We start from the raw sequence: 22,236 nt of genomic DNA on the forward strand, positions 1-22,236 counted from the left end.
ATCACCGGTCCAAGAAATTCGGCACATTCCACATATCTGAAAAACTCTGTAACTGAATTTCTCATTTCCTTATCTTTTGCCCATTTACAGCAGTTTTTTTCTTTCTGAAAATAATGACCAAATGTATTTTCCAGATTGCAAAAAGTCCTATCTTATTAAGGCTTGTCAGCCTGTAATTATAAAACATACTTCAACCTCTGATATTCTAGGGACCAGCTTTTTTTGGTGGTGGGGGGGGTGGGCAGTTAACCTAATTATAATCTTCCTTGAATTGCTTTATGGTTAGATCTGTCACATGCCAAAGTTAGCTCCCGTTAGTAGGCTTAAAACATTTATTTCTGAAAGAACAACCTGTTACAGGTTGCTTGGGGTAATTGATTTCTTTTCTTTTGTTTTCTGTTACAGGAGGAGACATCACAGCTTTCCCAGATTGGGAGGAAAAATATGGAATGTGTTTTACCGCTGACTGAACACAACCAAATGAACTGTACTGACAGTAGTTTGAAAACCAGCAGTTAGCAGTTTGTTCAGGCTCTAACATTGTCCAGCACTTTCCAGAGCAAACTCACTGTTTACAAGAACTCTCGGCCTTACGACGTTTATAACCTCAAGCTTCGTTTATTTAAAATATTTCTGCAAAAGAAAAGTACCCGGAGCCCACTTTCTAAAATGGCCATGGATGAGTATTTGTGGATGGTCATTTTGGGTTTTATCATAGCTTTTATCTTGGCGTTTTCTGTGGGTGCGAACGATGTTGCCAATTCATTTGGTACTGCTGTGGGCTCTGGCGTGGTGACCTTGAGGCAGGCATGCATTTTGGCTTCAATATTTGAAACCACCGGCTCAGTGTTACTGGGAGCCAAAGTGGGAGAGACCATTCGAAAAGGTATCATTGATGTGAACCTTTACAACGAGACAGTAGAAACACTAATGGCTGGGGAAGTTAGTGCGATGGTTGGTAAGTAGCCTTATTCTTTACATCAATGGGAAAGAGTGTCTGCTGGCCTACTTTCCTACAATACTTTTGTCATGTCCATGAGTGTGATTTTTGCTTTAATTTCAAAAACTGGTTTGATGTTTCATATTTACTACATCATATTTTTGCTTTCTGCATTTTAATTTTTTTTTTTTTTAGTGTTCAAATATCAAGCAAACATTTTCTCAATGTTTAGCAAACTTTGTTGTTAAAATAGATTTGGCTAAAAGTACTTTTTATAAAGTAAAGACAAAGATGTTTATAAACTAGCTATCATTTTAAACTGGTTTGAGAGTTCTTAAAGAAATAACATGTCTCAGTGAATGTGTCTGTAAGGTTGACTTGTGAGATATCCTTGACAGTTGATGTCTATTTTTCCATAGATTTTTCATCAGTTAGGATGCAATGTTTTGAAAATGTGGATGCCAAAAACCAGTATTTATGAAGTTTTATATTCTCAGTATAAGGTTTTGAGCGGTTACCGAATCAATCTCAAGTGCTCGTGTTTCAGGAAATTCTAGTCTTCTACCTTATTTGTAATCCCTTTGTTGGCTTTTGTTTTGACTTTCTGATTCTACCTCTGAGAGCTCCATTTGGCATGTTTGTTTTGTTTTCTGGCCAAAAGACCATTTGTGTGTCACCTGTTTACCGTATGACCTTATATTGGTAGTTTCGAGTTGTGTAGGTGAGAGGGAAGTATTGAGGGCAGTGAATCATGTTAACAAGCAGACTGACCGGCCAGTCGGTGTGATTTTTCCATTGGCCAAGCTGACCATCAGCTTGAAGCACCGTGAGGGCTCAGCCCTTCCTGCCCTCGCTACCGCCAGAAAGAAGATTCAGGCAGGAATACTTAAGTGCAGCCCACAGGACTCTCGCTCTGTTTGCCTCTGGGTAGCGATGACGTCACAGCAGACAGCTGATCTAGTTGGGTAATTTGGTTAGGGAGGAGAGGGTTAGAGAGGAATCCTACCACCTTCTGCTTTCAACAGGACACATCCTTTGGTAGGAAGGGTCCTGCAGTAGGAGGTAAGATGCTGGTGTACCAAGAACACAGCTACGTTCCGCAGGCCCCTAGTTCTTTACTGTCACTAGTGTTTCTGAAGCACCCAGAGTGTGGACGTTATTTGCCAAATATAAGATGGCCCACCATCTTTTTGCAACAGCAGGTTGGTTTGAGAAGTCATTGAGGTGTTTGATCCATATCCCGTACCCATATACTAAGGTAGTGGATTCTGCTAAGCACAGGGCGCTGGTAATGCGCGCCGAGGAGTTCTGTTTCTCAGCATTTGGTGTCTTACAAGATGTGCGGTTCATGAATGCTTTCATTCCAACAGCTCTTCTAATGATTGAATTTTATTTACCTTCACTGGATGTCTGTTTCTCATCATAGATAAAAGTGAAATTTCCCTTAGGAAAATGACAGTTTTTGTAAAAAGTCACCCTTGGTTGTCATAATAGGTATCTAAGGCATAATCATAGTGAGCTGAAATTAAGATTTCTCCACTCAGGATGATATGGGCAAGAAATGTTGGAAGTAGGAAAGAAATAAAGAAAAACACTTATAAAATTAACTCTTAACAGCAGCTTCTCCTTTCCTTGGATAAAACTTCTGAGGAATGGTTGTGGTTTTTTTTAAGATTTTATTTATTTGAGAGAGAGTGAGAGAGGGAGCACAAGCCAGGGGAGGGGCAGAGGGAGAGGGAGGAGCAGACTCCCCGATGGGGACTTGATCCCAGGACCCAGGGATCATGACCTGAGCCAAAGACAGACGCTTAACGGCTGTCCAGGTGCCCCAGAATGGTTGTGGTTATTAAAAAGATTTGTTAGCGAGGCCACACGGAGGCCCTGGCTTAGACTGAAAGCCTTTTGAGCTCGGAGCTTCATGTCACTGCTCACTTTCCGTGTGGGCAGTATGACTTGTCCAGTTTCCCAGTTCTCCCACCCCTGGTCTTTGGCTCTTCACTGAGAGAATGAAGAATACTTACCTCAACTAGAATTTAGGTTAACCAAAGCAATTTGAGGTTTTGCTTGAATAACTTGATTTTGTTTGCTTTGGTTTCTTTCTTTTAGTCTTTCTTTTTCTTTCTTTCTCTTTTGGTGTGTGGGTAGATGAATCTCAAAGGCTGTTTTGTTGGGTAGTTGTGTGAGTTACCTAGATTTTTAGATTGGGTTCCTTACAAATGAGAGCTTTGATAATTTAAGATGCTGGTATAATTATTATTGGCCAAAACCAAAGCTGATTCTTTTCTGATGCCTGAATTGTCACCTTCTCCCTCTTCTAAATTCAATATCCATTTCTTCTCTCTTTTTCTCCCCCTGTCCTTTTATTCTGTTCATTTATTTATTTATTTATTTATTTATTTATTTATTTAGAAATGTCTCCCCAAGCCCTTGGGTCTCTGTGCTTTCTGATAGAGTTGTGGTAGCATTAGTTTGGTTGGGTGGAAGAGATCATTTGTATCAGCTAAGCTTCCAGAACAAGGTCCCTTTTTGAACAATAAGCTCAGCCCCAAAGCAATAGTCAGTCCACTTAGTATGAAACCACCAATGGTTTCAAAAATCTGAGAATTCAGAACTCACCATCTTCTCATGGAAATACCCACAATAGCATGAACAAGCCGTCTCCTTGAACCAAAGTAAGAAGTGTCCCATCCTCCTAAAACCCCCTCAGTGCCGAGCCTTCTCTGCGCCGAGCACACTCATGCTGCCTGTCTGCTTCCAGCGTGACCCTGCACCTTTGCGCGGCCCCTGCCCCACCTTCCCAGGAACTGTTGCCTCAGAGATGCCCACCTTCCCCCGACTTTCCCTAGGTTTTGTCTTACACCCTTATTCTGTACTTAATCCCTTCCTTTTTATAAGATATCATTATCTTAAGTTAAAATATCTCTGTCTTTTTTCCCACTGTTTTTCTTAACACTAATGTAATCCCGTTGGCCTTCAGAAATTCCCAAGGCTTAGGAGGCCTCGCACTCTCACTTTGCCAGGTGCCCCGCAAATACCTGCCTCTGCCTTCCCCTCCTTTCCGCTGCCCCTCCCCTCCTGCCCACTGGCCCCCTTCCTGGCCGGGCAGGCCTGTCCTCCCGACCTTTCCTTACAAACGCTGCTGCTCCAGGACCTATGTTATAAAGTCAGCAGCTTTCTGGAAAGAAAATCTCATGGTCTGAATTCATCTGGGTGAGTTTGTACTCTTCTGTGAACTTCACTAGATTATTTTCAGTTTGTAAGAATAGAAATCATAAAGTGTGTTTCTCAAGTTATAGTTCTTTGCCACGTAACATGCTCTACGCTCTGGCTCTATTTTTAACACAAACTAGTCAGTCACTCAGGAGCTCAGGGCTTAGATGTGAAGGCTTAAGGAATTGTCCACAGGGAGGCCTGGCCTCCGCCATGGAGCCTGTCACCAGTTTGGCAGCATGAGGCCGGCCCCTCCTCCTCCCAACACACGCTTCAGGGGTAGACGGACAGGGTCAGAGCCCAGTTTGGCTCACAGGTGGGCATGCCCAGCACTCCCGGAGCAGTTGTCAGCATTGCTGCCCAAACTAGGGCCTGTACAGCCAGTAATGATCCTTTGTAACTCAGATATCGTTGAAGAAAATGCCAGGGATCTGCTTAAAAGTGCTGCTGCCAAGCAACCAGATTTCCAGAATTAACATTTGGGATTAATAACGTGCCCTGCTTATCAGCCAAGCCCTTTGTTCCCTTACAGTTCTATATGAGCTTTTCAACAACTGTTTCTGAAAGTGATCTCGCCCAGCTGATGCTTTTAATATGCACTGCAAAATTTGATCTGCTTATGAAAATATCTGGAGTGAACTGTAGCCTAGAAAAACAGTAAGCCTGGAAAAGGAGGTGAAATTGAGGGAAAAGGACACAAAGCCAAAACTAAGGATCCTCTTAAGTGTTAAGAATTAGAAGACTTGAGGAAGCATACAAAGAAAATGCCTGGCATTCTGGGCAGGGGCTGAGAGCAGACGCCCACCTGTGGGTTAAATTTCATAGTGACTTTTTTATTGAGGTGTCATTGACATGTAACACTATATTAGTTTCAGTGTACAATGTAATGATTCACTGTTTGCATATTACAGTCTCTCTTACAGACCAATTAATATGACCTCGTGAGTGCCTGGCCCTCCTCTTTATGGGACCATAGGCTTAACTGCAGTGACGTCTTTTCCAGTGTGCAGCCTTCCATACTTCTCTGTGTTCACTGGGTCTGTAATCTCTTGCTTGGTCTTAGCCACACTTCACATGAGAACAAGTTCATCGTCAACACCTGTACCTAAATGTGACAAGGGCAGCTAACAACTGGCATCAAGAGACTTTTCTTTAAATATTTTCAATAAATCATCATTATCCCTTCAGTGTCGAAGAATGTTCCTTTGACTGAAGTTGAGTGATTTCTGTCAGGACGTTAGCACTCTGTAAAGAAATAATCCATAAAAAATCAACCCTAGGCGGATACTGTTGTGAAAACAGTAATTTGGATTTCTTCCTTTTGTGGCTGTTTGAGATCCTGTATTCTGTATCTGACTTTGTTTTTTTAAATCTGCCAACCTACAGGCTCGGCGGTTTGGCAGCTGATTGCGTCCTTCCTGAGACTTCCCATCTCAGGAACCCATTGCATCGTCGGCTCTACTATAGGGTTCTCGCTTGTCGCCATTGGTACACAAGGTGTGCAGTGGATGGAGCTCGTCAAGATTGGTAATTGCCATTTTCTTTTACCTCTCCGAAGCAAGGCTTACCTTCTCTAGAGCAAGTCTTATTACAAGTCACCATTATAATCTATTTTTCCCTTCAAATGTTAAGGTTTAGAAGACAAGACCTATGTGGATAATACATTTCCCTGAGATTTCTGCTAATGGAGGTTGTGAACTTTTATGTGTTAGTTTTTTAATGCCACTCTTTTCAAATGTCAGAGGGCTTTGAAAATCAGTATCTATCTGTTGTTCCCAGACAGAACAGAAATTTATCTGATTGAAATCTGTCTGTCGTCAGAAAAACTAGGTGCTGGTGAAGAAAATACCTTCTGTGTCTGGAGACAGGGTTCGTGGTCATGGGGAAGCCTGGGAGTGAGCCCAGTCTTACTTACCTCACTGCATTCAAGAGGTCTCCCTATCTGCGCCCACATAGGAGACACTCTAGTGCTCCTTCTGGGTTGTAGGCTGCCCAGCAGGGACAGGTCTGACGGGTCTGACGGTCTGCCTCCTGGCTCTGGCTTTTAGCAAGAGGGAAATCCATTCAGCCCCATAAGTACAAACCCACCCATTCTGAACACAATTCTCTCACCCCATCTCCGTCCACTGGGTTACTCATCCGTATAAGAATCACATTGGCCTGGGGAGCTCTAGGTCAAACAGACTCCTGACCTACCAAGCCAGGGACACAGATGGCCAGGAAAATCACCTTAGATCCCAGAGGCTTCTAGAACAATGTCTCTCAACTCTGGCTGTACTTGAGAATTACCTGGAGGGGCAGTTAAAAAAATACCAGGGCCCAGAACCCCATTCCAAACCTTTTAAATGAAAATTCTGGGGGTGGAACCTGAGCATACTAGTGTTTGAAAACTCCACAGATGTTTCCAGCATGCAGCCAGAGATGGGAACTGCTGGGCCATTGGGTCAGGATGGCAGGACCAGGCTAACCTAGGAAAATGAAATGGAAGGTGGCTCCCCTTTTAAATAACTTTACTGTTGGAGCAAGGACCAGGTCTCCATATGTGGATGGGTAAGAAGAGCAGACAAGAGGCTCAGTGGGAATCAAGGGAGACTGTCTTCTGAGGCCAGGCTTAGGGATCCCTCACCTGACTGTGTGCTGGGAGTGTGCTCACTTACACGGGACTCTGTCTGTGTGTGAGGGTAGCTGTGTACGTGTGAAGGTCGGTCCTGCCAGGGAAGTAGGGTTTGTTAGGTTCTGTTAAGGTGAAAAATTCCAAGAACACCTATGAATGGATATACTATGTGTTGGTTATCATTCTATTGTATAAATATGACTTGAGTTATGTAGAATTTTAACATTCATTAGATTTTTTTTTTAATTATTCAGTTGCTTCTTGGTTTATATCTCCACTGTTGTCTGGTTTCATGTCTGGCGTGCTGTTTGTACTGATCAGAATTTTCATCTTAAAGAAGGTAAGTGAGGCTGTTATGTTTTTATTCCGTTTTAGAACTAATTTTAGTTCTATTCAATAGAAATAATTGTTAGGGAGTCAGAAGAATGATTTTATTTTTACATTGTTAAGGCACGGCACCCTGCAGTTAGAATTAGACTTTATTTTCAAGTAGGCAGAAAGGAGGGCCTGGCTGGCTCAGTCGGTAGAGCACACGACTCTTGATCTCGGGGTTGTGGATTCGAGCCGCACGTTGGGTGTAGAGATTCTTAAAAATAAAGTCTTTAAAAAAAAAAATAAAGTAGGCAGAACGAGTTGAGGTAGAGTACTGAGGGGCTTCCCCAGAAAACAGCATTGTAAATAGTGTTTTGTGCCCTGTGATTTAGTTCTTTAGTCGGCGCTCCCAGGCATTGCACGCAGACCTCAAGAAAGGTAAAGTAATCCTTCCTGAATGTTAAACAGAACGGAGTGTCATAGGCTATCAACAGACTTGAAGGAGACTGTCACTAAACACAGCTGGAAAATTTCTTTTCCCAAATATAAAGTGTTCTCTATATTTTAACAGAGAAAGCAAGCTTGAGACACTGACTTTTTCCTCTCCCTGAGGAATGGATAAAAAGAAGGAAATCTACCTACTGGGGGTAGATTTTATAAAAAACGAAAGGAGATTGATGAACTTATTGAGATTCCTGTTCTAGGGGAAAAAACTCGATTGTGGTTTTTTGACTGTCAAGGGGTTGTCGCAGTATTTTATATGCCCCAAGTCAGGCCCCAGGTCCCTGTGTGGCAGTGCGCGTCCAGGACAGGCCTCCCCTCAAGTGGATCCTCGCTTGAAGACGCCGCTATTTCCCTCGGCACCGCCTAGCGGTCTGTTGGAGGGCTCTTTCTCTTGGATCCATACAAAGTGACATTCCTTCTCTTGGGCTCTCTCCATACTAATCTTTATTTACATCTTGGAAGGTGCCACCCTCTCTTGCCTGCTAGACTTCACTTTTCTGACTTCCTCTGCCTGGAAGCCATCCTCTCCTGGCAAACTCCTGCTGCTACCCAGCCGTCACGTGCCGCTTCCTTGAAAGCCTTTCTTCTCCACCCCGTTCTGGTGGCTTCCCTCTCTCATGCTTCTGCAACACGCCGTGCTTTCTTACCATTGCACTGTTGTGCTGTGTGGTGCTGTAGGTCTTGCGTGCTGGCCTGTTTGCCATCCGACTGTAAGATCTGTGAGAGTAGAACTGTCTTGCTTACTTTGGTATTCCGGTGCCCAGTGCTGTGCTTGGGAAGACACTGGTATTTAAGAGGGAATGATGGATGCTTAGATAGGTGGCAGATGATGGATGGACGGATGGAAGGAAGGAAAGAAAGGAGAGAGGGAAGGACAGAGGGAGGGAGGGAGCCAGGAGGGAGGAGAGAAGACAAATCTTGAGACAATTGGCATTTGAGTTTTAAGAATAAGTTATTTGAGAAAACGTAAGGTGATTTGATTAAAAAACCCATAAACTCAGCACTTGTACACCTTCACAAGTTTCCAGGTGGGAGTCTTCAGCAACTCTTGTCCTGAGAAAACATTTTGGAAACCAGGGGCAGTAGGCATTTGAGCACCCGAGCATTTCGTTTGTAGTGGGGCCTGGGTTCTTGTCGTGTGGTACCTGACAGGTTAGAAGACCACTGTACCTCACCCCTGGCTCCTGCCCTGCCTCCTAGCTTCTTCCTGTTTGCTGGCCTGGCTGTGAGTCTCATGCAGTCGAATCACTTGCGACCCCTGCTCTTACTGGTCCTTATACCTCATTACCGTTCAACTCAAGCCTCTTGACGAGTGCTGGTGGCTACTTGAGACGTTGCAGAATAGCTTCTTAATGGGCTGTACTGTTCTGCAAACACACTTGATTTCTGTACATGTTTGCGTTTGATACTAGGAATCTTTGACAGTCTCTATTTATCCTTACTCCTGTAGCCCACAGCAGTTGTTAGATCTCATTTTCCTTTTATCAAGGGTAGGTGGCAGATTCATATAAATACCAGTGTCTTACATGGTTATTAGAAATTAGTCCCTTTTTGAATTATTTAAGTGACATCTAATGTGCCAGTGCTATATTGAGGAGTTCTCAGTCTATGGTTTTTTTTTTAAGATTTTATTTATTTATTTATTTATTTATTTATTTATTTATTTATTTATCTATCAGTCAGAGAGAGAGTGAGTGAGTGCACAAGCAGGGGAAGCAGCAGGCAAAGGGAGAGGGAGAAGCAGAGTCCCTGTTGAGCAGGGAGCCCAACACAGGACTCCATCCCAGGACCCTGGGATCATGACCTGACCCGAAGACAGATGCTTAACTGACTGAGCCACCCAGGCATCCCCCCAGTCCATATTTTTGCTTCAAAATCTTCTGTAGATCTGTTTAAAACCCTCAATTTCAGGGGCGCCTGGGTGGCTCAGTCATTAAGCGTCTGCCTTCGGCTCAGGGCGTGATCCTGGCGTTCTGGGATCAAGCCCCACGTCAGGCTCCTCTGCTGGAAGCCTGCTTCTTCCTCTCCCACTCCCCCTGCTTGTGTTCCCTCTCTCTCTGTCAAATAAATAAATAAATAAACTCTTAAAAAAAGAACCCTCAATTTCAGATATTCTCTCAGATGTTATTTAGTGTGAAACATATGCAGTACCATTCTTGTTCAAGTGTTAGATTTAGGGAATGTCCTAGAAGCCTAAAGTTGTAAGTAAATGTTTTATTAGACAAAGAACCCACAGGTTTTTTTTTAACTTTCAGTAGTTGAAGGTTAAATACTATGCTTTATGAAAAGATCTTTAAAACCACAGCAGATGGTAATATATTTGCTTTATACCTTTTAATAGAGCTAAAATGGAGTGTGTAATAGGGCGAAGGGAAATCTCCCAGTATTGCAGTGGTGTTCACGTCACTTGGCTCTCTTAGAGCATCCTCCAAGGGCCGAGTCTCAAAATATGGATTTTCAGGGCCAAACCTTAACTCAGCTGGAGTGGCAAGTGCCGAGGGTTTTGAAGTAGATCCTGAGCTCTGGGCTTCAGTCCCCAGGGACTGGCCTGACCTCACAGTTCTTCTCTGTTTCTAAATCTGACATCAGCTCATGTGATTCGAGCGCTTCAGCGTGTCTGCTGGCCACAATAGTGCTCTTTGAAACAGCATTTGTGTGGGAGACACAGCCCGAGCCGACGTGCAACAGATCACACGGCAGTGACATGGCCCGCCGTCTTGGCCACACCACTGTTTGGAAGACTTTCTCGTAACAGTGTTTTCTGTCATTTTGCCTGTGTGGCTCCAGAGGCTTCCTGAATCCTGACCTTCCGCTTTATCTCCTTATCATACAGGAGGACCCTGTTCCCAATGGCCTGCGGGCACTCCCAGTGTTCTATGCTGCTACAATAGCAATAAATGTGTTTTCCATCATGTACACAGGAGCGCCAGGTAAGAACTCCCCGGAAGCTTAAATCCAGCAGGCAAGGCATAGTATTACCATTAGACTTCACAGGGTTGGTTTATTTGGTGTCAGCACTGTTGTTGGCCGACAGTAAAAAGCATCATTCATGCTCATTGTGGAGTAGGGAAAAGACTAGTAAATGCATATCCTTGTTTTAAATACTCAAGAGGTATGTAAAGGACAAAGGCAACAAACAGACTTTCAAGTGAAAAAAGAAATTTGCAATCCTCATTCTGCCGTTTGTGCTGCTGTGTAAGCATGGCAGCCTTCTCATGCCCTCTGAGTCTCAGCACGGGGTCTAACACCGTGCACCCCCCTGAGCCGCGGAGGAGTCTGGGGAGGGGTGGGGCACACATGAGCAGTAGCGTCCACACATGGGTGACGCGCAGGGGGAGCTCTGACGTGGCGCATGACGCAAATGCCCAACTCCCTGGCGTTTGTCTGACCAAAGAATCCAATGAGTAGATGCTACCCCCCTTTTTTTTAAGATACCAAAACCAGTGGTGATTATATTTTCAGGATTACCTATTCCAATTCTAATGGCTTTTTTTCTTTTTATAAGGTTTTAGGGGCTTTTGGGGAGGGGCAAGAGTTAAAAGTTGTTTTCTTTTGCATTTTGGATGGCTAAGGAAGAACATGTATGGTATTCCTATTGGCAAACCTTTCAGGATGGGTGAGCATTCTAATTAAATACTTCTGTACATGTTTTGGTAGAGAGGATTCCTCCTGTTTCTCTTTGTGGTGGCCTCCTGCAGAGAGATCCCAAATATACCTATTACGGTGGGGACATCTGGACTCAGCGGATATGTTAGTTTGTGTTATGTGTCATTTTTCCTCTTGTTCATGTTCTTTATGGATTAAGATTCAGTTATTGGCCATATCTGACAAAAATCTACCTTTTTCTGTTCAAAAAGATAAAATTTCCCCTAAATAGCATGTCATAACATAGTTGAGAAGTGCCCTCTTCCAAATGGGAGAATGTCCTTATTAATTCCTCAAATTCAGTGTCCTCAAGGCCATGTTTCTCAGATTTTATTTTATTAGACATATATGATTATGTTTGTGTACTTCAGTACTGCAAATAAGAAACTTTCTGAACAAATGTTAACATTATATAACTTTCTGCTTTGGCCTCTCTGCAGCATTCAAAATGTTCATCTTTAGGGTTTAAATACTCATGATCAGGACTTCTAGACTTCGGGTGGGAGCCCAGGGGTAGAGTGTCACAGCTGCCTTAAGTTAAACGGAAAGCACAAAGCTGAAGGTCATGGGGGCGAGGAGAGCCGGAGAGGGATGGAGCCCTAGCCTGGGATGTCAGCAGCCTGGTGGCCCTCGAGGCTTTGTAATTCATGGACTGGGAAGGGTGTGTGTCACAGACTGTCTTCTCAATATATAAGAAAATTGGAGGCAGGGAGAACGCAGCTCCACAGCACAAAGTTAATCCCACCACCAAGTGTAAATCTCCCAAAGCATCACATGGTGCTTGGCCGGCCCTGGAGCGCCAGGGTGGGAGGGAGCTGTCCCGGAGCTGCCATGTGCCTCCCATCTCCTCGCTCCCTGGGAGTCTTGTTCGTGATTTTATATCAGCTCCCAGAGTACAAGGTAGCGGAAGGAAAAGCCCAGCAAGAGTCAATAGCCATCTCTCGGCTTAGTGATTTCAGGGACTAAGGGGAGGCTTGGGATGCCTTTGGTAGTACCAAGTCCCAGAAATGGGAATTGGTATAAATCAGGATGATTTATTTTTATTTCCACATTTTATTTTTTTTCTACCCTCTATTCTTCTTGCTCCTCGTGGTTCTTCTGAATGTTGAAAGTCAACTGTGTGATTTTAATTAAAATTTGCCTCTTTCTGTACTTGGCCTAATTTTTTCCCATCTCTTCTTTCTTGTTTCCTCATTTTTTGCTGCAGTTTTAGTGCAAATTTGCTGGAAGAATCATCTGAGTGGAGCAGTAAATATTGTAGAGAAAATTAAACTGTATGATGGATGAGACACTAAGGATAATATCAGTACTTCATAGGGAGGTTGTAAGAAATGAAGAATATAAATGCTGAGTTTTAATGAGCTGAACTGCACATGAATTAACCCTTTCGGTCCCCTGAGCTCCTCTGGGACACTGGCAGTGCAGACAGGGAAGGCTGAGTCTCCAAGGGCATATAACTAGTGAGGTGGGGAATCCTAGTCCCGAACCCTGGGTTCTGCGTGATCACGTTACACTGACATGTGACACGGCACGGGTTAGACACCTGCTCTGCAGTTCCTGGTCCCTCCTGTCACCATTGATGACAGTCAGTACTGGGCATGGAGCCTACTTAAAAAAAAAAATTCACCAACCTTCATACATTCTTTCCCTTCTTTTCACTCTCTTTACAAATGGCTTCTAATAGGGGCACCCGAGTGGCTCAGTCAGTTAAGCGCCTGACTTAAAGAGATTTTGGTCATGATCTCAGGGTCGTGAGATCGAGCCCCGCAGTGGCCTCCATGCTGGGCGTGGAGCCTACTTAGGATTCTCTCTCTCTCCCTCTGCCCCTCCCCCAGCTCACTTGCTTTCTCTCTCTCAAAAAAAAAAAAAAAGGGCTTCTAATACATCTAGAAACCTGGTTCTGTGTTTTTTGTATATCTTTAATATACAGGTAATGTAAAGAGAGTAGCTACCTCTTTAATCAGGCATATCAGAACATCTGCACAAGAATCTTGATGATCACTCCTCATTTAAGAGCACAGACAGTAATCCCAGTGCTGGAGTTAACATCAAGGACTTTGGTTGGGCAGCTGTGCTGTCAGGAACGTCACATCTCACCTCTCTGAGCCCCTGTGCGTCATGATAAAGTGAGGAGAGCAGGAGGACTTCCGTGAAAGGGCCACCACATCATGTGAGATAATGCAGTCAGGGTGCGAACATGGTGCCTGGCCCATAGTGCCTTGTAATACGTGTTAGGGCTATTTTGTGACCATCAATCATAAGTAGCCTCATCTTTTCCGCCTTAAGTTGCCAGCATATCCTGAGTCATCCTATCTTTTTATTTTTTCCACACATGTTGGTTTGGAAAGCTTCTTACTTGAAGTTTTCCGGCAGGTGGGGCGGGGGGGGCTTGCCTAGAGGAGAAAGAAAGGAAGAGAAGAAGGTCATTTTGTTTCCCCACTAAGTCAGGAAAGGACTTTGCTAATATTTTGGTTCCTGGGGCATGTTTGTAGACTGTCCAGTAGGTGCATCCAGATCTTCTGTTTACTTAAACAAAGGTTAACTTTTGCCCTTCAAACCAGGCTTTGTCTACTACTCCCTCACGCGGGGCCTCACTGCCTGATAGCATTGGTGTCATATTTGGTGATACGGCTGAGCTGAGAAGGGTCCCTTCGACAGTGACTCAGTCAGCCTCCTTTCAGAATTGGCCTGCCTTCCTGCTGGTCTGGAGTTTGTTCCTTCTAGTTCCCTTCCCTCCTTAGGACATTTCCGTTTAACACGTAGGTGTCTCAGAGGTGAAAGAAAGAAACGAAATTCTCTCTCAAAAATGAGTAGCAGCATTAATCTTACCCTGTTTCAGCTGTAAGAACTTTTGATAAATAGCATTTTTACGCATGGCCGTGACTTCAGTGGGGCTCGTTGGCTGTTGAGTTCTAGTGCTGTGTTTTGATGTCCTCTGCTCCTCCATTCTAAATTATTTTGAAGTTGTTTATATCTTAGGCTGAGTTTGATTTGTTTTACTTTGCATTTGACATGACTTTTCTCAAGTAAAAGTCATTCTTCTACTTCAAAGCCTGAGCACTTTCAAAAATGGTCTCTGCATTTTTGTCCTTAAAAAAATAATTTGCAAGAAGCAAAAATAACTTTAGGAGATAAAGTGCTCACTGGGGTTGGATACAAGCCTGAGGTTTATTTGTAATGAAAAGGTCTTCAGTTGTGAAGGATCTGTGGGACCTGGTTTTGTTCAGTTTTGAAAGAATGAGTGCTGAAATTCATTGCATGCTTCTTTGAGCTGTCAGGGCTGATAGGCTAAGTACGCCTCTGGCGGTCGTGTTTAACTTCCGGGTCAAAGTGCGGTCCCTCGCCCAGCAGCATCAGCATCTGCAGGTGAGGTAAAGGGGTGTGTGTGTGTGTGACTCTGGAAAGATGTCCACAGTGTATTGTACGTGGGAAATGAAATCACAGAACAATATATACAGTATGATTGTACATCTGTTCTTTTTTTTAAAAAAAAGGAAAAAAGAGATTCTCACATTCTACACTGTGTGTTTATATTTAGAAAATACCTGGAAAGAGACACACAAAATAGTTTACCGTGTTTCTCTAGAAAGTAGGTTCAAGAGAGAAGAGCGATGAGGAATTTTCATATTTGTACATCATACAGTTTTGTACGGATGTTTTCACAATAGCATAACAAGCATATATTATTTATAAAATTAGAGAAGAGCAAGAAAGGCTGTAGAGAGATGCTGAGGAGCAGGGGTTTAAGGGAAGTAATATAGTTAACATCCTGTTGGTTTTATAGGAGTCGTATTTATTCTGTAGATTCTGGTAATGACCATCATAGGTGAAAAATGAGAGGTGTAGCAAAGTAATGAACCCGGAAGCTAGTGTTTTTAGAAAGTCTCCTGCATATTCTGATCTTGGGGGGATTTGACATCGCACTGTGAAGATGTTTGAGGGTAGAGCTGCATCCCTGTTCATCACGTCTTAGCTGTTGAGGAGCTAGAAGGGGCCTGACTGCATGGCGGTCCTGTGCCTGGCCCGGAGGGCAGGGCCTCGCAGCCCCGGTGTCCTGTGAGCTCCTGGCTGAGGGAACGGAAGGGTCCGCGCCCTGTCCGCGGAGTGAAGAGGCGCCCCGTGTCTTATTGCCAACCTAAGGTGTGATTATTGGAAAACAGTTTGAGATCCTCACAGGAAGACAAGGCAAAGTAGTTTTGTCAAAAGTTTTGCCTTGGATGCGCATTGATTCAAGTGCCTTTCTACACCGAATTTTTGTACTTAATTGTTATCCATGAAACTCGCTTTTATATATTAGTACCAATCACAGCTGTGTGACGTAACTGTCCGTTTGCTTGTCTCGCATGCCAGCTTTAAAAGTGACTCTTCGCATTCCTTTGCTGCCCTGTTACGTTACTAAATTGCTGGAATAATTTGGACAGATCCAAATTCTGTCCCCATTCTGTTCCTTTCTGCTCTCATTGTCAATGACTTTCCCCATTTTCCTGCATTCCTTCAGTTGTTCTCTTGATTTTTTTACTGTCTCTCCTCTACTTCCACCCTTAGTGATGTGTTTATCCCCTACTCTCCCTTCCAGTTTCTCCTGACTTAGGAGGGTGACCTCAGAGCTTTCTGGCCATTTCCCAGGCCGAACTGATGGCAAAAGAGATTGTGATGATAGAGCTACAAAGGGCAGGTGGTGTTGTGACTTATTGTCTATGCCAAGGACCAAAAGTATTGTAGCCAACCTCAGTTTCTCATTTCTGGATGTTGGTCCTGACACCTCAGGATTCCCACAGGACGCCAGCAGAAAGCATGGAGATGGGCTTGGAAGGAACATAGAAAGCAGCCTTCTCTGCTTTTGTCATAGGCTGTGCTCAGCACAGATGGAAAAAAAAACAGTGCCCAAGAGCAAACGTGCGCACTCATTTAAAACAGATTATAGATAGATAGATTATATATGAAATCTATGAAGATTTATCTCCAGATTGTTTCTTTCTTCCCACAGTATCCAGGGCTTGCCTCTCTTAGATTCAGCAATGAAGCTAAAAGTGGCCCAGTTAACAATTTTATCATCAACTAAACCAGAAGGCACAAAGGAAACCCCTTCAAAAACCAAATACTTGGGGCACCTGGGTGGCTCAGTCAGTTAAGCATCTGCCTTCTGCTCAGGTCATGATCCCAGCGTCCTGAGATCGAGTCTCGCATCAGGCTCTCTCCTCAGTGGGGAGTCTGCTTCTCCCTCTACCCTTCCCCCCTGCTCATGCTCTCTCTCTCTCAAATAAAAAAAAAATACTTTGAAGCTCTAAGAGTGGTACTGTTGCAGTTGATCAGTTCGATGTTGCTAATTAAGTTACTACTCGGTTTGGCAAGAGCCAGCTTTGGCGTGGTCTCGTATCACATGTAGTAAGACGCTGACGTGAAGTTGTAAAGCGCAAGGCAGGACGCCGAGACCCACAGGCACAGCCCAGTAAGGGGAGCCCGAGTGGTTTTACAGTTGACAGATTTAGGGGCAGAGCCAGAGCTGGAGCTGGGCTGCCAGCTAACAGGGCACAGCCCCACCTGAGTCCACTGCTTCCTGATGTCAGAGTGAGTGCTGGGAGTGGAGTAGTCTAGCCCCTGAGTGTCTACACTCCCACCAGCGACCCCTTAGCTATAATTCAGCCAGGTGATTCTGGCTTGTTGTTTTTCCTATTTATATATGCTAATCCTGGCTCTCATTTATAGTATTAATACCCATTCTACCTCTTACAGTTCCCGAAATGTTTAATAATACCTTAATAGAATAACTTTGAGTGGGTTTGTATGTATGAAATGGTTAACAGTGTAACAAAGCCTGCATCTTTAAAGATTTATTTAATCCAAGAGCAAAGAGCAAGGTTTTAAATAGTTTATTCCTTTAAGACTTTTAAAACATGTTTAACAGTTTACAAAGGTGACACGCTTATCATATGTTGTCCAAGTTAGCAGCACGAAAGTATATGTAGTCAGAAGTGAAAGCCCCTCCAATTTCCTGTCTCTCTACAGGAGTAGCCATTATATCATTCCAGAACTTTTCTATACACTTGTGCATATGGTAAGAGTATAAATATGGGGTTTTCTTTTTTAAACATGAATTGGATCATGGTGTACATCCAGGCAGCGTTTCTTACTTACCAGATTGTGGGCCTCTTCCTTATCAATATGTAGAGATCTACCTCATTTTTATGACTCTGTCCTATATCTATTTCACATTTCCATAACGACGCAGGCATTCGTTGTCTTGCACATTCGTACTGTTATAAATAATGCCACGGAAGTATTCTTTTACACGTCTGCTTGTTCCTGTGCAAAGCATGCTTGTTGAAATTGAAAACGTGTGAATGCGGGTGAAAGGTTGCCTGTTGCCACCAGCGACAGAAGATGTACAAGATATGCAGTGATGAGTTCTGGAGACAGTACAGTGCCAGGAAAATGTGATGTTCCTAAACCACGTGCACTTCTGCCCTTTTATTGGCTAATGTAATTGCAACTTAGTGTGCATTATTGAACTTTAATGAAAAGTTTTTCTATGTTGTAATTCCATGAGTTGACACTTCAAAGAAGAGTTAAGTTTTGAATGTTAATGTCCTTTGAAAAAACTTCTGTTTCCAAGCTGACTTTAAAAAGGTTTGTGTATGTGGTCAGAGTGTCATGGCCATTTAAAGCAGGGCTGCTGACTCCTCAGAAACCCAAACAGGCAGCAGTCAGCAGCCATGTGCAGTGAGGGTTCCAGTCCTCGGCTTCTTGCTGCCCTGGCGGGGGCCAGCAACACAACAAAGGACAGCAAAGTCCTTTCTTGGCCGGGTTTGTCCGCTTCAGAACCTTGATATTGAGATAATGAGTAAATGGTTTTATTACAACTTAATACACTCTTTGCGCCACATTGGTAAAATGTTAATGGTTGGCTTACTACTCAGTTTAACCACATATTAACAAGGTGTAGTGTGTTTTAAACACACAGCTTCCTACCCCCAAAACTATAGCATTTTTTTTTTTTTGGTTGAGAGTTTTATTAAATACAAAGTCCAGGTGATTTATTTTGGATTTAGGAAATGTAAAGTATGTTGATATGAGGCTTGACCTTTCAGAAAGTATCCACTGACAACACCGCTGTCCTTCTTACTTCCCAGTGCTTGGTCTGGTCCTTCCCATGTGGGCAATAGCACTCATCTCCTTCGGTGTTGCCCTGCTGTTTGCCCTTTTTGTATGGCTCTTTGTGTGTCCATGGATGCGGAGGAAAATAGCAGGTAAGGGCTTTTTTATTCCTCTGATTTACAAAATCCCTGGTTCCTGGGGCTTCAGGTGTAATCCACCGTTACCCTTACAAACACAGGAAACCGGAGCCTCGATGACTCTAGAACATAGCGCTGAGGTACATGCCCCATCCTTATCTCTTGGCTCCTATTTTCCCGCTCAAACTTTTTCTTGGTAACCTGTGATTTGAGTGAGCAGTCCTGGTTGCCTTGGATAACTGGAAGTTAACTATTTGGTCAGGTTCTACCAGCCCGAAGAAAAACATTAGTCTTCAAGGAAAAGCAAATTAACACTATAATAAGATATTAGTTCACACCCATAGGAATGGCTAAAAGTAAATTAGCTAGTATTTTGAAGTTTTGATGAAGAAGTGGAATAATAGAATTTACATGCAGTTATGGTGAAAAATGGTACAACCACTTTGGAAATTAGAAGTTTCCTGTAAAGTTAAGCATACATTTACCACATGACTCTGTAATTCCACTCCTAGGAATTTATCCAAGAAAAATGAAAATACACATTCCTAAAAAGACTTGTATGCAATCATTCTGTCATAATAGCCAGAAACTAGAAACAGCCCCAGTGTTCCTAAATAGGTAAAAGGATAACTGAATTGTAGTGTATTCATAGAGTAGAAACCTGCTTAGCACTAAAGAGAATGAACTACCCACGACATAATGAATTTCACAGATGTTGTTTTGAACAAAAGAAGCCAGATACAAAAGAAGAGTACATAGTGTATGTTTCTAGGGAAAATTAATCTATAGCAATTGAAACCACTGGGTGCTGGAGATGGTGGGGAATTACAGGAGACTGATGGCAAAGGGGCACACGGGAACATTCCAGGGACATGGAAATGTTCTCTGTCCCAGTTGGGGGAATGTTTATAGGGTCTACTCATTCATCACAGGTCATCTACCTGTACATTTAAAATGTATGAATTTTATTATGTATAAATTACACCTCAACATAAACAATTTTTTAAAAAAGAAGAATATGGGTCGGAAAGTTGCCCGAGTTGTTTTTCTGTCACTAGCAACATAATTCCAAGCCTTGAGTCCACATGCTTTTATAGGGCTCTCAAAAGAAAAGTAGTATTTCCTTTGGCCTTAGAGTGTGCCTTACAATTGTGTTTCAGCGTGGACATATCTAAATTTGAAAACCCATATTTTGAAGAAGAGCAAAACAAATGAGGAGACATACCACGTTCATGAATTGGAAGACCCAGTATAGTTACGATGTCAGTTCTTGTCAAATTGCTCTCTAGATTTAATACGATTTAAATTAAAATCCCAGCAAGATATTTCGTAGATTTAGACCAGTTGCTTTTAAAATCTATATGGTAAGGTAAAGGGGTCGGAATAGCCAAAAGCAATTTAAAAAAAAGAACAAGTTGGAGGATTCATACTACTTGACTCAGACTTAATATAAAGCAGACCGTGTGGTATTAGTGGAAAGATAGATACCCACGTTAATAGAACAGGCTAGAGTCCAGAAATAGACCCACACAAATACAGCACATTGATTTTCAGCAAAGTATAGAGGCACTTCAGTGGAGAAAGAGTCATCTTTCAACAAATGGTATTAGAACATTTGGACATCTGCATACAAAAAAAAGAACCTCGACTTAAGCCTCACACCTGTAAAAAAAACAATTAACTCAAAGTGCATCATAGAATTAAATGAAAATAGAAAGTGATAAGACTCTTAGGGAAAAAGAAATGCATAAAGCTTGTCCATATTTTTTTGAGCCATTCACATTGGTGTGTAGTGATATCTCGTGATTTTAATTTGCACTTCTGTGATGACTAACACTGTGGAGCACCTTTCCATGGACTTATTTGTCATTTATATAGCTTTGCTGATGAAGTGTGTGTTCACATTTTTTGCTCATTTTGTAACTGCGCTATTTTTGAAGATTTCTCTCTATATTCTGAATACAAATCTTCTGTCGGGATTTGCAAACACTTCCTCCCGAGCTGTAGCTTGTCTTTTCATTCCCTTAATAGTGTATCTCACAGAGCAACAGCTGTTAGCCTTGACGAGGTTCAGTTTACCAACCTTTTTTATAAATTGCGTTTTGAGTGTCACATCTAAAAACTGTTTTACCCACTCACAAAAGTTTTTTCCCTTTTTAAAATTTTTATAAAAATCACAAATTTTGTGGTTTCATTTATATGACATTCTGAAAAAGACAACACTAGGGACAGAGACCAGGTCAGCGGTTGCCCAGGAGCTGGGCAGGGGATCTGACTACACGGAGAGTTTTGGGGGGTGGTAGGGCCTCTCTGTATCCTGAGTGTGGTGGGGGCTACACGGATCCAGACACGTCTTTGAATCAGGATGGACACATATGCACGTAGTCAGCTTACTGCATACAAATGAAAAAACAAATGCTAGAAAGATCCGCATTAATACATACAACTTCAGACTAAATAGTAAAGCCACGTCAGTAATAGTTAATAGCTAGCTGCTGCTGCTTCCCCCAGGTAGCCCCGCTCCCTGCTGAGAATAATTACCACCTGCTCTGTTCATACAGAGCACTTGCTCAAGATGAACCCCTTAAAACATGCCGCTGGCCTGACTGAACCCCATGCTTTAATGCTTTGACGTTAAAGGCTTTTCCTAATAGCTGAACACGCTTGTCGAATAGACTATAAAATCGTCGCTTTCCAGCTTAAGGCTGTTAATATGACAGCAGAAAACTGATATTGCCCGCCATTCTGGCTTCCCAGGAGATTTTTTTTTTGTCAATGCCATATTTTGGTATTTCACCGTATGTTTCTTGTTCAGTTCTTTTAAGTACACATTAGTGATTAAGGACACAGGCCATAGAGCTAAACTGCAGGCATTTTACCACGTGGGTGACTCTGGGCAAATGACTTGATCTGTCTGTACCTCAGCGTGTTCATTAATAAAAAGCAGAAAATAATGAAACCTATCTCACGTAAGCGTTAACAATTTTTGCTTAATTATTATTGCAATCTTTCTTTACAGAAATTACCTTCTCTCATTTTGATAATAAGCACCTCGTGGTCGGACATGTGTGTGTACCTTTTTCTCTGTTCCCTGTAGTACAGAAGTGTAGTTTTGGAAAATCTGTATTTCTTCTGACTCTCTAGATAGAGAAAGAGAGGGGATGGCGATTTTGTGAGTGTATCCAGCAGAGGGACTGAGAAGAATACTTGCATTTTAGGTGAGAGCTTAGAAATTTGCCCAGGAGAATTCGTAAGCAGCGAGATCATTCAATCAGCGGCACCACTTATCAGATCTAATTAAAAAGAATGCTACAGAGCTTTCAAGCAGCGTTTTTAAAAATCCCTTCTCTCTTTTGAAAGTAAAGGATTTTTAAAAGTAAGATCTCTCTGTTCCTTTTTGGAAGATGATTTGCTTGTTTCCTAAGATTTGGTGACCTGAAGAAATCGGAGACCAATAATTTATTGAACAGAAGAAAACCAAAGAGACTATAACTAATACCTCTGAAGACAAAAAGGATAAACATTTCAGTGATTTTGAGGTTAGTTTAAGAAAACGGAAGTCCAGTCCAGATGGTTGTAGGATTACAGAATGCTAGCCCTAGAAGGGACCGTGGGGGCCAGATCTAGCCCTCTCTATTTGTTGGTTTTGGAGGAGATAACTGAGGCCTGAGCCCCCCTCTTGTCCTCAGTAGCTGAATTTTCTGGCTCAAGTTTCCCAGATAATTGAACTCTCCACTTTCTTTTTCTATCTAGCTATAACTATTTTTTTTTCATTTCCA

At 42.7% G+C, this 22,236-nt stretch overlaps 1 protein-coding gene across 1 annotated transcript in view; it reads left to right on the top strand.

Annotated features, from left to right (window-relative positions):
* Window positions 1-405: 405 nt before the first annotated feature.
* Window positions 406-22,236, top strand: part of SLC20A2 (solute carrier family 20 member 2) — a gene marked incomplete at its 5' end in the record, with an annotated part of 50,707 nt that continues 28,876 nt past the window's right edge. Inside the window, 5 exon segments of the mRNA XM_008706287.2 lie at window positions 406-958; window positions 5,537-5,677; window positions 7,019-7,104; window positions 10,414-10,510; window positions 18,356-18,472. Coding sequence (XP_008704509.2) covers window positions 670-958; window positions 5,537-5,677; window positions 7,019-7,104; window positions 10,414-10,510; window positions 18,356-18,472 — 730 coding nt within the window.

The sequence above is a fragment of the Ursus maritimus genome, unplaced genomic scaffold (assembly GCF_017311325.1).
Source record: "Ursus maritimus isolate PB19 unplaced genomic scaffold, ASM1731132v1 scaffold_28, whole genome shotgun sequence".
Lineage (NCBI taxonomy): Eukaryota > Metazoa > Chordata > Mammalia > Carnivora > Ursidae > Ursus > Ursus maritimus.